The 18124-nt window shown below is 39.2% G+C and overlaps 1 protein-coding gene across 1 annotated transcript in view; it reads right to left on the bottom strand.

The window, feature by feature from the left end:
• Positions 1 to 5153: 5153 nt before the first annotated feature.
• RIMKLB (ribosomal modification protein rimK like family member B) overlaps positions 5154 to 18124 on the bottom strand; it is an 83234-nt gene continuing 70263 nt past the window's right edge. Inside the window, exons 4-7 of the mRNA XM_032270377.1 lie at positions 12409 to 16951; positions 9435 to 10146; positions 6885 to 7029; positions 5154 to 5333 (exon numbers count right to left, since the gene is read on the bottom strand). Coding sequence (XP_032126268.1) covers positions 16463 to 16951 — 489 coding nt within the window. The 3' untranslated portion in view covers positions 5154 to 5333; positions 6885 to 7029; positions 9435 to 10146; positions 12409 to 16462. The remainder of the gene's footprint in view (positions 5334 to 6884; positions 7030 to 9434; positions 10147 to 12408; positions 16952 to 18124) is intronic.

Here is an 18124-nt window from a genome sequence, read left to right on the forward strand (position 1 = left end):
AAAAAAAAAAAAAAAAAAAAAGAAAACCTGCTAGGCTGGGTGCGGTGGTTCACACCTATAATCCCAGCACTTTGGGAGGCCGAGGCAGGAGGATCACAAGATCAGGAGTTCAAGAGCAGCCTGGCCAATCGGGTGAAACCTTGTCTTTGCTAAAAATACAAAAATTAGCCAAGTGTGGAGGTGGGCACCTGTAGTCCCAGCTACTCGGGAGGCTGAGGCAGGAGAATCGCTTGAACTCAGCAGGCAGAGGTTGCAGTGAGCCGAGATCACGCCACTGCGCTCCAGCCTGGGAGACAGCGAGACTCTGTCTCAAAAAAAGAAAAAAGAAAGAAAGAAAACCTGCTGTTAAATGGTGCAGCTGCTATAGAAAACAGTACGGAAGTTGCTCCAAAAATATAGCTACCATATGATTCGGCAATATCACTCTGGGTATTTATAAAAAAAATAAAATAAAACTTGAAATCAGGATCTTAGATAGCTGTACTCCCATGTTCCTTTGCAGCACTATTCTTAGCCAAGAATTGGAGACAACCTAAAGTCTATTGACCAATGAATGGATTAAAAAATGTATATACACACAGTGGAATATTATTCAGCTTTACAAAAGGAAATCCTGGAATATGCAACAACATAGTAAACTTGAGGACATTATGCTAAGCGAATAAGCCAATCCCAGAAGGATAAATACTCCATGACTCCACTTATATGAGGTATCTAAAATAATCAGACTTATAGCAGCAGAGAGCAGAATGCTGGTTGCTGGGAAGGGGAAGTTGTTAATCAATGGATGTAACATTTCAATTACGCCAGATGAATTCTAGAGCTCTGCTGTGCAGTATTGTGCCTGTAGATGACAATACTGCATTGTGCACCTAAAAATCTGTTGAGTGTAACTCATGTTAAGTGTTCTTGCCACAGTAAAACAATGTTAATGCATACATAATGAAAATTATTTTTTAAATCTTGTCAAAGAGAGGGAAGGAAGGAAGACAGAAAGGAAGGCAGGCAGGCCTCTATGAGAAATGTGGTTGCCTGGTCAGTCTCCAGCTGCTGTTTTGTTTTCGGGAGTGGGGTGGGTAATGGAGTCTTGCTCTGTCACCCAGGCTGGAGTGCAGTGGCGCAATCTCGGCTCACTGCAACCTCCGCCTCCCAGGTTCAATCGGTTCTCCTGCCTGGGCCTCCCGAGTAGCTGGGCTTACAGGTGCACACCACCACGTCCAGCTAATTTTTTTTTTTTTTTGAGACAGAATCTTGCTGTTGCCCAGGCTGAAGTGCAGTGGCGTGATCTCGACTCACTGCAACCTCCATCTCCGGGGTTCAAGTTATTCTCCTGCCTCAGCCTCCCGAGTAGCTGAAACTACAGGTGCAAGCCACCACACCCAGCTAATTTTTGTATTTTTAATAGAGACAGGGTTTCACTATGTTGGCTAGGCTGGTCTCGAACTCCTGACCTCAGGTGATCTGCCTGCCTCGGCCTCCCAAAGTGCTGGGATTATAGGCATGAGCTACTGTGCCCGGCCATGCCCAGTTAACTTTTTCTGTTTTTAGTAGAGATAGGGTTTTACCATGTTGGCCAGGCTGGTTTCAAACTCCTGACATCAAGTGATCTGTCTGCCTTGGCCTCCCAAAGTGCTGGATTACAGTTGTGAGCCACCGTGCCCGACCAGCTGCCGTGTTTGGATCCACCTCAGTTCTCACACTGAGGCCACTTTCTGGTTTACTCCCACTCAGTGACTGCACGCAGTAGGAAGGAGTACTAAGTCTGAGGTACATAATACAGTCACTGATTTAGTAAATGCATTTTTCCCCCATCTGTCTCAGGAAAAAGACTAGAAATGGTTTGCATCCACTTGGGACAGACAATATTTACTTAGTTTTGCCCCAAGAATAATGCTTGCTCCATTGATGATAAAATGTGAATTATAGGCTGTTATAGTTTGCATATTCGTCCCCACCCAAATCTCATGTTGAATTCTAATCCCCAGTGCTGAACATGGGGTCTGGCCAGAGGTGTTTGGATCACGGGGGCAGATCCCTTATAGCTTGATGCTGTCTTTTGAGTTCGCTTGCGATCTAGTCATTTAAAAGTGCGTGGCATCTGCCCCCGACCTTGCTACTGCTTTCACCATGTGATGTGTCTGCTTCCCCTTTGTCTTCGGTGATGATTGGAAGTTTGCTGAGGCCTCCCCAGAAGCACATGCTGCTATGCTTCCTGCACAGCCTGCAGAACCACCAGCCAATTAAACCCTGTTCTTATAAATTACCCGATCTCAGGTATTTCTGTATAGCAATCTGAAAAAAAAATTGGCACCAGGAGTGCGGAATTACCATAAAGATACCTGAAAATGTGGAAGTGACTTTGGAACTGGGTAACAGGCAGAGGTTGAAAGAGTTTGGAAGGCTCAGAAAAAGACAGGAAGATGAGGAAAGGTTTGAAACTTCTTCGAGACTGGATAAATGGTTGCGACCAAAATGCTGATAGTGATATGGACAGCAAGATCCAGGCTGCTGAGTCTCAGATGGAAAGGAGGAAGAGTTAGAGCTTGTATGTATGTATATGTGTGTGTGTGTGTGTGTGTGTGTGTGTGTGTGTGTGTATATATATATATTTTAGACAAGAGTTTTGCTCTGTCCCCCAGGAGTACAGTGGTGCAATTTCAGCTCACTGCAACCTCTGCCTCCTGGGTTCTAGTGATTCTCCTGCCTCAGCCTCCTGAGTAGCTGGGATTACAGGTGCCTGCCACCATGTCTAGCCAATTTTTGTTTTTTCCTTTTTTTAGTAGATATGGGTTTTCACTATGTCGGTCAGGCTGGTCTCGAACTCCTGACCTCAGGTGATCCACCTACCTCAGCCTCCCAAAGTGCTGGGATTATAGGCGTGAGCCACTGCGCCTGGCTAAGGAGCTTATATTTAAAAGGGAAGCAGAGCGTAAACGTTTGGAAATTTTGTAGCCTGCCCATGTGTCAAAGAAAGAAAAAGCTTCCTCAAAAGAGGAATCCAAGCAGGCTGTAGAGCTACCACCTGCTAGAGATATTTGCATAACTAAAAAGGAGCCAGTGTTAACAGTCAAGACAATGGGAAAAAGCCTTGAACACATTTCAAAGACCTATGCAGCAGCCCCTCCTATCACAGGCCCTGAGACCTAGGAGGGAAGAATGGTATCATGGGCCAGGCCCAGAGCCCCACTGCCCTGCACAGCCTTGGGACACTGCTCCCTACATCTTGGCAGCTCCAGCTCCAGCCAGGGTTCAAAGGGGCACAAGTACAGCTTAAGATACCACTTTGGAGAATACAAGTTGTAAATGGCTTCCATATGGTGTTAAGCCTGAGTGCAAGAGTGGTGGGTTCTTGACAGCCTCTGCCTAGATTTCAGAGGATGCATAGCAAAGCCTGGGTGTTCAGGCAGAAACCTGCTGCAGCGGTGGGGCCCGCATACAGAACCTCTACTAGGGCAGTGCGGAGGGGAAATGTGGGATTGGAGGCCCCACATGGAGTCCCTTCTGGGGCACTGTGAGCCACCATCCTTCAGACTTGTAGATGTACCTGCAGCTTGCACCCTGAGCCTGAAAAGGCCACAGGCACTCGACAGCCTGTGAGGGCACCTGAGAGGGGTGGACCCTGCAAAGACACAGGCAAGGAGCTGCCCAAGGCCTTGGGAGTCGACCCCTTGCAGCAGTGTGCCCTGTATATGGAATATGGAGTATAAGATTTAATGACTGCCCTGCTAAGTTTTGAACTTGCATGGGCTCCGTAACCCCTTTCTTTTGGCCTATTTCTCCCATTTGGAATAAAAATGTTTACCCAATGCCCATACCCCCATGTGTCTTCAAAGTAAATACCTTGTTTTTACAGGCTCATAGGTAGAAGGAACTCATTTCCACAAGAATTTGGATTTGAAACTTGGAACTTTTGAGTGAATGCTGGAATTAGTTAAGACTTTGGGGGACGGCTGGGAAGGCCTAACTGTACTTTGTCATCTACTCTACCCAAAGGTGTAGAGTGGATCTGTGCAGTGTTAAGGAGTGTAATGAGGTTACCATGGAATTGTGCCACTCAGGTCTCAAAACTGGACGCAAGTAACAAACCTGGCTGCCAGCCTCTGGCTGCCAGTCCTCCTGATTCGTTGGAGCATTCACATGAAAACCGTTTCTCTCCAGGCTGCTCCAGACTAGCAGTCAGGCCATCTCTGCCCTATGCAGGACCACCATAATAGGTACTCTGCTTTGGGTTTCCTCATCAGGCTGGCAGACTCTCAGAACAGCTGAGGTTTGAGTTCTCTCCTGTCTTCGTCACAGGTGTCAGGAGCACATTGCATTCTGAAGGCCTTCCCTACCTACTGGTCCATCTCCCTTGTATCCCTATAGGCATTTCCCTCAATATGTCTCTAGCCTATCTGACTCCATCTTGGTGTCTGTCTTTTGAAGGATCCAAAGTGACACTAGCATGTATGCTTTAACAATAAATTTGTTAAATGAGAATAATTGTTTTTGTTTTTTTTTTCCCCAGATAGGGTCTCACTCTGTTGCCCAGGATAGAGTGCAATGGCACAATCACGGCTCACTGCAGTTTTGACTTCCTGGGCTCAGATGATCCTGTCACCTCAGCCTCCCGAGTGGCTGGGACCACAAATGTCCACCACCATGCTGGGCTAATTTTTGCATTTCTGGTAGACACTGGATTTTACCACGTTGCCCAGGCTGGTCTTGAACTCCTGGGCTCAAGTGAGCCACCCACCTCAGCCTCCCAGTGTTGACATTACAGCCATGAGCCACCGTGCCCGACTAAGGTTTTTCAAGCGATTCTCCTGCTTCAGCCTCCTATCTGGTGTTATGCCCCCCCACAGCTGGTTCATTTTTGTATGTATACATAATATTTTAGTAGAGATGTGGTTTCGCCACGTTGGTCAGGCTGGTCTTGAACTCTTAGACTTCAAGTGGTCTACTCACCTGGGCTTCCCAAAGTGCTAGTTTACAGGTGTGGGCCACCATGCCCAGCACCATGTTAATTGTTTTTTTCTTTTTTCGAGACAGAGTCTCAAAATGCCCATACCCCCACTGTGTCTGTCAAGTCGATACCTGGACCAAAGTGAACTGATATAGAATGGAGTATAGAGAAACAGCTGCCAAAAGAACATGTCACACTGCATGCTATCTTATTTCCAGTGCATGGTATCTTTATTTTAGAAAACAGATTCAATCAAACAGATAAGAGTTATTGCTTTCTTGTTCTGTATATTCATATTCTCCACTTGAAAAAGCACACAGTCAAATCTATCTTCATCCATTCTGTTAGTGAGGGTAAGCAAAAAAGATCCTGGTTACTTCAAAAGAACCTAGGGGGGAAAAACACATACAGCTTACTTACATCATAGATTTTAAAAGTCTCTATAACCTGGATAAAGCAAAAAGAAAATAAAGACAGAAAATCAACTAAGGTGACAATAAAACATTCTAAATTGATTAGACTACCAAAATCCACAACCAGCTTTGTATTATCAAAGAATTTGTCTTGGTGAGCTTAGCTAACAAAGTATTTTGATTCTGACTTAGAAGACATTTAATGTTCTTACCATTAGAAAATAAAAGCTAAACCTATTACTGTTTTACAAGAGCAACCTTATTTCCCAAATTTATTTGGCTCTCCTTCAGGAAAAACTATTCTAACTCCCTGGAAATTGTTCTCTCTAGTGAGTGTGCAGTCATAATTTATAGGTCCATAATGTTTTCCACTTAATTAAGATGCTGACACCAAAACAGCCAAAAAGTTTTTCCTTTTTTTTAATCTGCAAGTTTTGTGACTTATTTTAGACACTTTAGTTTTTTTTTTTTTTTTTGTAAAGACAGGGTCTCTCACTTTGTTACCTATCCTCCTATCTTGGCCTCCCAAAATGCTGGGATTACAGATAAGAGCCACAGTGCCCAGACTCCCAGGGACTGAATTAAGCTGCACTAAAGAAATAACATATTTAAAAAAAAAAAAAAAAAAAAAAACCCAATTTCAGACACTGAATATTTGTAACTTTAAAAATATAATCACGAAGATGTCTCTGTACTATTACTCCTTAGCAACCCTATAATACAAACAATTGTGCTTCATTTTAGTCAGAAAAACTAACTATACCGAGAGAAAAACTCTAAAGAAAAAATTTCTTGTAGAACACACAAAATAAAATTATTGTGCCAGTATGTCCAGACAAACAAAATTCAAGTTAAATGCTCTCTTTGTGTTCTAGGTTAACTTTACAGTAAGTTACAGAAGGCACAATTTTTGGTTCAGATTAAAACTCAAGTTTATCACTTTCTTTGAGTTCTAAAATATTAACATTTCTATATGTTAACCAAAATGACTGTTCTGTCACTTAGGCTTGAGTACAGTGGCACGAACCTGGCTCACTGCAACCTCTGCTTCCTGGGCTCAAATGATTCTCCTGCTCCAGCCTGCAGAGTAGCTGGGATCACAGGCACACATCACCGTGCCCAGCTAATTTCTGTATTTTTAGTAGAGTCGAGGTTTTGTCATGTTGGCCAAGGTGATCTTGAACTTCTAGCCTCAAGTGATCTGCCCACCTCGGCCTCCCAAAGTGCTGGGCTTACAGGCGTGAGCTACCATGCCTGGCCACTAATCAAAATTAAGATAAAATTATTTTAAAAAATTTAGACACTGACCACATTAAAAGAGGCAGTGTGTTCTTATGTTCCAAACTAATATGCATGATATTTTTCAACATTCAGCCCATTTTTAAAAATAAAGGGCTCCTCTTTTTACATGGTTAAGAAAAAGTAAGCTGCACATTTAGACAATGTATCAGTTATTCTAGCATCATGTTACTATACATCCTGTTATTACAAGTAAACACAATCATCTTATTTAACGATCCACTTACCCACTGCTAGCCTAAAAATCTGCAAGGAACAGGAGTTTCAGAATAAAAAGAGTATCTTTCTTGTAGATTGATTCATATTCCAGAATAGAAATGGAAGGTAGGTTAGGATTAATGGTATACTAGACATAAGGAATCCACTCCTCTTCTCCCTTGACCAGAAGTTAAAGGTAAAACAAACGCCTTTTTGCATCGTTTTTTAATTCAGCAAGGGATACCTTTTCAGTGTCAAACCCTATAATCAAGATGTATTCATAATTACATGTTTGCTATATACAACAAATAAATGTACATGCAAAACATGTATACAATGCTGCATACAAACCATCTAAAATGGCCATCTACAACTTGCCTTCATATCCTTTACTTAAATAGACTCCCCATCTTATCTTAGATAACCACAAGCACAAACACAACTTTGAACTCTTTGTGACACTGCAGCTTCACTGCAGAGCACATGTTCAGTAACTATAGATTTTGAGGATGCATGGTATACAATGCAAAGAGCACTGGACTGACAATTAGGAGACGAGAATCCTAGGCCTGGCTCAGTTATCTTGGGCAAGTCACCAACTTCTCTGGACTTTAGTTTCCTTATGTACAAATTCAAGATTATATGAGATGACTAAACTTTCCAGATTACTCTAACTTCTATGGCAGGGCTCTGCAGGCTGGTAGCTCATTCTGTTATTATAGATATTAACAGGAGTCAGGACTCCCCTTCTTTAATAATTTCTTCCTCTAGATTTACAGTTTTTACCATCTTTAAAAGTTGAAAACAATTATCTGTGTGCTACTTTACTAGAATAAAAAACCTTCTAAGATGGTCACATATACGCCCTAAAAACAGATTTATACCAGTTACAGTTTAACCCTCATTTATAGGACTAAAACTTGACACTCTCTAATATGAAGGTCTCTAAAAATACTGACTGCTCTGCTCATTTTCTGATTTCATTAGAGACTTTAAAAAATCAAGCGTCAACTTGAAGTTAAAAGTTGTCGAAATAAGCCAGAGGTAGTGGCTCATGCCTGTAATCCCATCACTTTGGGAGGCTGAGGTAGGTGGATCACTCGAGGCCAGAAGTTCAAGACCAGCCTGGCCAATGTGGCAAAACCCCATCCCCTCTAAAATGACAAAAAAAAAGAAAAAATTAGTAGGTGTGGTGGTACGCACCTGTAATCCTAGCTACTCAGGAGGCTGAGGCACAAGAGTCGCCTGAATGCAGGAGGTGGAGGTTGCAGTGAACTGAGATCATGCCACTGCACTCTATCCAGCTTGGGTGATAGAGTGAGACCCTGTCTTAAAAAATAAAATAAAATAAAGAATAAAAACCATATGCCTTTCATTTCTGTCCAAATGATCTTACACAGCTTGGTTGCCAGAAACAACAGATACTACAGTTAAATAAGTAGTTGAGAGAATAAACAGGTCTGCATCTTATTATAAATTTAATTGAAATTTACATTCTTTAATTCTAGAGAACTTTCAAATATCATTTAATTTCTTCTATTAAGTCTAGTCAAATTCTAATAAAGAATGCAAATGAAAAGTGGGGAGAGAGGGAGGGAGGAAGAGACAGACATACACACTCTCCTAGGAAAAACAGGCAGGCAGAGATGAAAAACTGCAACATTGGATAATTAAAATTCAGAACTGAATGTGAGAGAAAGAAGCTTACAAATAGACTCGAGTAAGGGAGAAGCACAAAGAGAGGGAGAGACAGAGGAACAGGGGGAAAGTCCAGCCAGATAATCAAGAGAGAAAGATGAACGGGCAGGTGGGAATTAATGGCAGAGTGGAACATGGCACAGTGACAAGGAAATGAGTCTTGATCTAGAGACAGCCAGCTGGAAGAGATCACTCCAACCCTAATACTTTTTTTCTGATTATATTCTTTTGTTATCTCCCAAAGCTCCCATTAAAAAAAGTCTTTTATTTTTTATTTTAATTAATTTGAGATGGAGTTTTTCTCTTGTCACCAGGCTGAAGTACAGTGACATGATCTTGGCTCACTGCAACCTCTGTCTCCTGGGATCAAGATGTTCTCCTGCCTCAGCCTCCCAAGAAGCTGCGATTACAGGTGCCCGCCACCATGCCTAACTAATTTTTGTATTTTTAGTAGAGATGGGGTTTCGCCACGTTGGGCAGGCTGGTTTTGAACTCCTGACCTCAGGTGATCCACCCGCCTCAATCTGCCAAAGTGCTAGGATTACAGGTGTGAGCCACGGTGCCTGGCCAGAACTTTTGTTTTTATAAAATTATTAACAATGCATATTTTATTTCTCTTACAAATTAAAAAAAAATCAGACTTACTGTCAGTATAATTTTGTCGTAATTAAAGGTCACATACACCAACATACTGAGGAGAAAACCCTAATCTTATATACTATTAGTTGTTATTCACAGTAAAGAATGAGAGTACACCAGTCAAGTTAAATTCAACCTCAGGCAAGAACCTACAGGCATTTATGATTATACGCCATTGTACATAATCATGACATAACATTGCCATCTGATGAAAAACACATGATTACTTAAAGATAACGTACCCATTTAGAGTCAAAATCCAGGAGTCTTAATCCTGCTTCCATTTTTGCCCCCCTTGCTTCAGCTGGTATGTCATGCTCTATCTCTTCTCCTATGCAGATTTTAAGTCAGTAGCCATCAATCTGAAGAATTCCTTCCTCTGCTGCCACCTACCAGTTTAATTCTCTGCTGCAGCAGAAGGGTATATAGAAAAAAATATTGCTTACTATTTAGATTAAATAGAAAACATTATTTTGTTTAACATTTTGTATTTTTGCATATACACCAACTTTTTAATGTTTCTCCAAGACCTTCCCTCCAAAAATCAAAACCAAAAATCCCAATCACAGAAAATCAAACACTGTATGACTAATGTTCATGCTAAGCTAGGAAAATTTACAAAAAAAGTAAAAAGAAAGGAAGTGGAAAGATTTAGCCACTCAGCAATTGCCATCTCAAGAAGCCATTTTCTTTTCTGTTTCCTTGTTTACCTACTCCTACAATCTATGAATAAATACCAAAACTTAACATTTGAAGTGGGCAGTCTACAACTCCTACAAATTTTAAGTTCTAAGACTACCCAAGGAACTGTGGAAGATGCAGCAATGTAAAAGTTTTTTAAAGTAACTCTAGAAACTAAGGGTGTTAGGTGCTTTACCTGCTTGAGTTTTCAATGTTCTGGACTGCTTATTGCCCAAGGCTCTGAATACATTAAAACACGAACACATACGCCACCTACATTTAAAATAGGGTAGCATTTGTATGCCCATATAAGCAGTGGGTATATTTTTTGCAAAAGAGTAATAAATTCATTAAGTCCTCTAAAAAGGACTGACCATAAATGCACATTTCCTCAAACTATACATACATAAAAGAATTAGGGGAAAAAGGGAGACAGAATGACAAATATAATAGCAGTTGTAGAACTGGGGATTAACACAGCATAAATGTCTTCTGTTTGTTAAAATCCTGGGATTCTACTTTGGCTCTGCCACTTTGTTAGGACAAGGAAAAAAAAAAAATCCTGGGATTCATTTCTATTCCCATTCTTTCTGTCATCTAGGTCTACGTTCCCAATTTATTCTTTATTAGCTGTTAAGGGACAGTCTCTGGTAATGAACTACAAATAGCAGTAATGGCTTGTTTTTGTTCCACCCTCCCACTGCCTTCATCAAGGTAAAAATATGCACAGTTTTACCAACTTAAAAAAATCAGGAAATAAACACTGACGTAAGCACTAAAGGCTAGTCAACAGTGACACTGCAGTGACATTGCTTCTACTTTCTCATTCCTTCCCCCAGTCTCAAACCCCACCCTTTGACCTCTGTATATGGGATGAGCCTGAGCAGGAGAGTTGGTGATGTCAGGACTGCGCCGTTCCCACGGATGCTCCTAGAGGCCTGCTGTGCTTCTGGGAACTGAGGCACAGGGATGTCTGTCTGACTGAAACCTAAAACAACAACAGTTCACCCACCCCTCATGGTCCCAAACCCCACAATAGCAGCCAGGTATATATGCTATATAAGGCTCACCTACTAAGTATGAATATGGTAAAATCTAAACGCAAGATCATTCCTAACAAGTCAGTGGTATTCAAACAGGCAGCTGACCGGAGGTTGTTAAACTCTCCATGCCTCATACAACAGATAGTTTGTATACTCTAGTGTTAGTCATTCATATTAGCAAGAGAACAAGGCTCTCCTGAATAAGCCCCCCCCCCCCGCCTTTTTTTTTTTTTTTTTAAGTATACATCACAAATTCTTGCATGAGTGCAGCTGGAACCCCTTTGTTAGTAAATTCCAATTCAACAGATAATATCTTTGTCGTAAGATCCTTAAGGGGAATGACTATCCTTCTAAGAGTCAACTGAAGCACAGAACAGGTTAATCACTGATCACATGTCTTCCTTCAGCTACAGAAATAGCATTACAAGCCAAGACTTCCTGTTCACTAACTAGTGACTTGCTGGACGTACAGCCTCTTTGGATAGTACGCCTAAAGCCACAGGATGAAATTATGCAGAAATATATGTTGAAAAGGTCCTGATTACTCTCACTAAAATTCTACCTATTAGAAAGATGATAATACCCCAAAATAACAAAAGCTCAGAGCTAAAACTTTAGAAAGGATAGGAAAAAAGAAGAAAGGGTAGGCAGGCTGGGGTAAAGACAGTGGAGAGGATAGTTTAGTTTATTACCTAACAGAAAGGCTATTAAAATGGACAAGGTATATAGTCCTATCCTTGACAATTTATGTCCTTGGTTAATGTGCTTAGCCTTCTTGTACTTCAGAACTGCCCTCCTATCTGTTCAAACCTGTAATTTTGAAAGTTTAAACCATGATTTTCTGATTATCTGAAACTGCTCACATCTCCTTGTTAGAACTAGTATCTTAGAACCACCCAAATGATTAGTTCTGAAATCACATTCCTCCTAAAAGAACTAAAATGTTTTGTATTATTATTCCCTTTCACTTTTATAATGTCACAGAAAGAGAAGCACTAAGGTAAAACGAATGCTATGTTGGGTTTTTACCATATATATAACCTAGAACCTAATTTTACCTTTCAAAACTCTAGTTTTCCATACCTGTCAACTCCTAATTCGTGTCTTTATACTGTGAGCTCACTGTGTATTCGGAACACCAACCCCTGAAAAAGCTTAAGCCAGAGTAGCACAATGGAAGAAACAAATAAACCCAAAACAAAAACAAAGCCAAAAAATTCACACTCCGAAATATTTAATTATAGACATATATTCAAGAAATGGAGTCATCTAAATGGCTAAACAAAATTCCAAGAAAGTCCTGAGTATATCGTAACCAAGTCAAACTTTACCCCAAAAGCTCTTCTTTAATCATATTATTTGCTAGATATATTTATTTTTAATTGAGAATTATGACAAACCCATGGTTACTTTTTAAAGTACATAAAGGAGAAGTTTTTAAAAAAAGAAAGTTAGCCTAGTGGTGGAAAAAAAGGAGAAAGAGTTAAATTACCTGCAAGCAGGCTGGGCTGTGCCTGAATCCAAACCGGTGCATTTACCATTCATTATACAGCTGCATTATTGGGGGAAGGGGAGTTTAGAAGGGCAATGACCCCGAAAGTTCTCAATACTTCTCACTCATCATCAGGAAGGGGGAAGAAGGAAAGTTTTTTCTCTGGGTATTTTTTTGTTTGTTTGTATTTGTTTTTTTGGCTCCTGAAAAGGCTGGTAAAGAACAGTAACAGTGCAAGCAGTTAGAATATTTCTTTAAAAACAACGTAAAAAATGCAAAACATTAAGGATTTTCAAAGGCCAAACTTTCGTTAATATAGAAAGAATTTTCACTAGAGTTAGGCAGCCACCCCAAAACAGCATGGCAAAATGGCATTGATATAAAGGAAATAAAATGCCACACAAAAATTCAAAACAAAACTAAAAACATTTCAAATTAAACCTGGAAGACTAGAAGATTCCAACAGCAGATTTCTGTCCACTACTGAAACATTCCAAAATCCAAGCTCCAAAGGTGCCTAAATGTATTTTAAATGAAACTTTGTTTTGTTTTGTTTTAAGGAAAAAAAAAAAAAAAAAGAAAGAAAAAGAAAGCAAGCAAGCAGTCAGTGAACCTGGTTATAAATCCTGCAATATATTACATTTTAAAAAATCCTAGTACAACAAAAACAAATCTTAAATAAAATTAAACAAACAAACAAATAAAAACAGTAGCAGCAGAGGTTACCTGTCTGAGCACCTACATTTTCTTAGGAGGGGATCGTGTCTCACCAGCCAAATAGCCCATAAACCTTCTCAAAAAAAGTGAGCCAGGAGAAAAATATAACACAAGATTTGATTTTACAATGTCTCTAAGCCCCCCAACCCCCAAACTGGGGATTCACTGAATGAAGCAAATTTGCTTCTCCATTGCTTTCTTCTTGAGAAAAAGAGATGATTTTCAAAGTCAATGCCTTCAATATCTTCTCAAAGTCTGATAATGTGCTTGATGAAAGCCAAGTCTCTTGTTGGGTATTTCTAATGTTCCAGGGTAGTTTTCTTATTGATAACACATACAGAAAGATTTCAATGTTCATTGGAGAAAAGCCAGCAGAAATTATAGGCACCAAAAAAGAAAAAAACTATTAAAAATTTTAACTAGAATAGTTCATACTTATATGTTTAGATGTATATATATAGTCCAGTTTTCATCATGGGTGACATAAGTACAATCAGAAATAATTATTTTTGAAGTACAATTTAGAATTACAATTTTAACAATATACAAAAATTTTACAATTCAGATTTTATCATTACATATATTTGATAAATACAATTTATCTCTCATAATAGCAATGAAGATTATACAAAAGTTATTAAACAATTATGAAAATAAATTTAATTTTCACCTAAATATCTGCTGCTGTTTCCTTAGGTTCTTTCCAGAATGATTTGCTCTTATTCTTTACCTTAATTTTGAAGGAATTCAAGAAGATATCCATGTTTTTAAAATCTAAGATGATAACTACTGTTCTTTTCTTTCTAACGTGTGAGTGTATAATCCAGAAACAGGTTGCTAAAGCTATGTTTTAATATTATGTGAATGCATAATAGATAGTGAATAAAACTAATGAACTAATTTCACATATTTCCTATAATATAGTTGGTTAATTTGGTATTAGTTAAAAGATGGCTTACTACATTTTTCCTGATGCCTTAGCCCACCAACACAAACTTGAAATTTTCATCAAATAAAGAGGTTTTTTTAAATGTATTAATCTACATACCTGTGATATATAACTATTGAAAGTGTATGTGTTATAATATACATGGCAACCAGATGGTCTCTACATGAACATATGAATGATAATTTAACTAGGCAGTTCTTTCTTCCTCATTTATTTGTCTATACCAAATAGTATGCATCCTCCACAGTATGGTCATTCAGCGAAAGAAGTACCAAGTATTTCTTTCTGTTAATGAGTCAGAGATACTAATATATGTATGTGAGTCCCCCAATTACCCTGTGCAAGGTAAGTTGTTTTAAATGCAATTAGAATATCCTAAGTTAAATGACAAACTCCTCTTACGTATCCTTTTCTCTGAGGTGAAATGAGACACTGCACAGATGAGAGGTGCTATTCTATTCATCAACAATCAACCTTTCACTCAATTTTAATATTATTTAATTCTATGGAAAAAACAAATTTTATTACATTCCTTTTTAAAACGGGGGAAAAACTGTACAGTAAGCATGATCAAACCTCTGTTATAGGTGGTTAATACTGATCTTTTATTATTGCCTCGAAGTCTCTCTAGTAGTGTCCAAGAAATTATGCTTAAGGTCCATCTGATGGAAAATAGCACTGGAGAGGCAAGACAGGGCTTGGGTAAAAGCTTCAGAGGATTTGTAGGGAGATGGAACTTGCTGTTTAAAAAAATTACGTTGGGCTCTGCAGCATCTCCATTTCTTAACATACCATCCAAACCCTTCAGTGGGATTAGTTTTACCCATGTTTTAAAGGCTCAAATTATATGCAGTTTGGGGGCTTTTATAAATTCTGAAAGTAAAGAAATATAAAGAGTGGACAGTATTGAAGGCTTAAGAGTAGGGCTATAAGAGACTCAATACTACTAAATAAGTCCCCAAGCAAAAACATCCAACTCACCCCCAACCCAACTCCTGTATGTAAAAAGAGAAAATGCATAGCCAGAAGCACTAAAGAAAAGCATGTAGCCTTGAATAAACCATACAATGAACAGTTTAGAAACAAAAGGAAAAAAACAAACATACATATACACAAAAAGGCCTAAAAAGCATCTATTCACCCTATGTTTTAAGGTGAATACCTCTACCCCAGTGGAGTCTCCTTATGAAAACAACTCATCTGTTTTTTAAAGTCAAAAACTGTTTCCCATCATGCTCCATTTTCTAAATTATCCTTTTTGATTAGTTGATGTAAACAAAAAGCAAAACACATACACATGCATGCGTGCACACACATACATATATACTCCCTTTAAAATGTGAAAAATGCAAATATATAACGCTGGCATTAGAAATCACTTCAGCTTTAAACTTAGAACTCATATAGGCTCTTGATTTGCCCCAAAAAATATTTTTCCTTGTCCTTAAATGCCCAACCACCAAAAGAAAAAGGGAAAAAGTAAAAGGCTTTAAATGTACACATTTCAAGTCTTGTTAACAAAAAAGGTTGCATTTTCTTCACTTTGGCCATTGTTAAAGATGCAGGCATAGAGCAGGAAATGTTAGACTAGCATGTATTTAAAAAAAAAAAAAAAGCAACATTAACAGAGCACATAAAAGACTAACAAATACAAGTCAATGCACATTTTAAACTAGTGTAATTTTATCTACATTGAATAAATGTTATTTTGTATACCGGACATTGCAATACTGTTCATTTCCATTTCATCATGCAAACATGCCAATTTTGTCATTAAGAAGCCTTTATTAGGTTATATTCACTTTGACCCTCCCACCAAATTAAGGGGGAAAAAACAAAACACAGAAGTAAGAAATCCCAGGAAAAGAGCCCCTCAAGATTTCATAAACTACAAACTAAAGCTACTAATAAGGAAATGGCAGAATTTTCAGAGCTATATAATACAAGAATTCCTGTAATTTAGGCAGATGTTTTCCTCACCAATGACAAATTTTGCAACACAATGTGAAGTTATGCTACTTGGATATTTGTAGCAAAATCATTTTTTGTACAAAAACAAAAGCAAGGAACCATAAAATAAAAGTATATGTTCCTCATGGCCTATGAGCATACAAAATTTTTTAGAAATTTAAAAGGGTAACTATGAGAGCCTAACATTTTTCTATATCCCACCTATTCTGCCTCTCTATTTGTAGGAATTGTAAATGAAAGTAACATCTTATTAGCAGAGGTCTCATCTATCTCCCACTGCCTCCAACTAATCCTACTAATTTTCTCTCATCTTCCTGAGCAACCTCCATGAACAGCATTGCAAGTTGGTTTTAAAAATAGAAAAGAAAAAAAGAAAGAAAGGTTTACAAGGGTTTTGTTGGTTAATTACCAGTGGAGTCAGTCCACCAGTAGTTTGATTTCATTGGCTAGCAGCTGGTTCATGTTGAACAGGCCCCCTGGGAGCTTGGTGAGCAGCTCTCGCTCCGTGCTTTCAGGGTCGCTGTCAACAGAGCTGGAACTTGCACTCATGTTGTCAACAGCAGTGCTGGCTGGGGGACCCAGCTCCGGCTCACTAGTCTCACTGGCCGTGGACACCACGGAGAGCAGGGACATACGCCGGGTGAGCCGGCCAGAGGGTAGAAGGGAGGTGGCATAGTCTGCTATGATACCAGCTACATCTAGATTACAAGCCTTATCAAAGGCGATGAAACCTACATTTGCATTGGCCTCACAGACGCAGAAGGAGCCGTCATCTTTCATCAACAGGTCAATGCCACACACGTCCATCCCCAGGATATTAGACACCTGGATAGCTAGCTGCTTCCCTTGTTCACTCAGTGAGCACATCATCCCCACACCACCTGGCAAGAGAAACAAGACAGGAAATTAACAAAATCATAAACTTTTCAATAAAATTAAAGTTGGCCTCCAAGGCTAAGCCTCTGTTCTAAATTAATAGTGAAAACAAAGGAGCTATCCTAGTGTAAAATTAGGACTTCTAAGTCTAGATTTTCCTTCATTAGGAATCTTCTCCCTATCCGGTCTCCCAGGAATTGATGATTTAATAATTTTTCAATATTTTTTCCAAGCCTATCTTACTTGCAAGAATACAGATCAAGTATAAGGAAGTTCAGCATAAATACAATTCGACTGCTTTATAGATGGCAAAAGTATTATTGATTTTTGATTTATAAAAATATATAACAGGACCACGGATGAGGTGGAATCTGGGAAGGTGGTGACCTGAACGTAGCTCTCTTCCTCTATAGCCCTCACTTCAGTGTAGCTGCATTCCTAAGCCAAAAGGCTTCTGTGTCATAAGGTAGCTGGCTAGATATAAGAAGTCTTTGGCCTTGCCAAAAGGAAGGAAGAGAAAGGAAGCAGAACTTCATTTTCTCACTTGGAGATTAGCTTCACAAAGCTCTGAGCTAAGAATAGGAAAGCAAAGAACTTTAAGAAGAGCTTGGCTCCAAGAGCTCTGTGTAGCCACAGGAGTGAGGATGACAACATTATATGAGATTGCCTGTAGTGTTTGACCCCAGAAAAGCCAGAAGTAGCTAGACAGGTGAGGTGGATCCTCCCTACCATTGAGGCTGGAGGAATAAAAGAGTCAAGGAAACAAAAGGCTTCTTTTAGGTACCTCTATAGAACACTGGCCTGTGAATTAGATTATTCTACTTCACAGCACTTCCAAGACTGAGGCCATGTGGAATACTACAAATAACCCAAGCTGAGTGAGCCCTGATGTAAAAATAAAACAATAATAATCCATTTTGACTTTAATGAAAGAGCTCTTTAAGGAGATTCAAGTTCAGCACAAACAGACTTTCTGAAATTAAAACAAAAACATGATTATTCGACTAAAAAATCCAAGAGAAACTCAGAGTACAGTTGCTTTTGAGGGTTATCTCAGAAAATCAAGTAATATGTAAAGCATAGCTAAAAATGTGAGGTGAAATCATAAAGATAAAAAATTTGGGCTGGGTGCAATGGCTTATGCCTGTAATCCCAGCAATTTGGGAGGCTGAGGCATGAGGATCACCGGAGGTCAGGAGTTCA

The sequence above is a fragment of the Sapajus apella genome, unplaced genomic scaffold (genome assembly GCF_009761245.1).
Source record: "Sapajus apella isolate SASKATOON/1434 unplaced genomic scaffold, GSC_monkey_1.0 scaffold209, whole genome shotgun sequence".
NCBI classification, from domain to species: domain Eukaryota; kingdom Metazoa; phylum Chordata; class Mammalia; order Primates; family Cebidae; genus Sapajus; species Sapajus apella.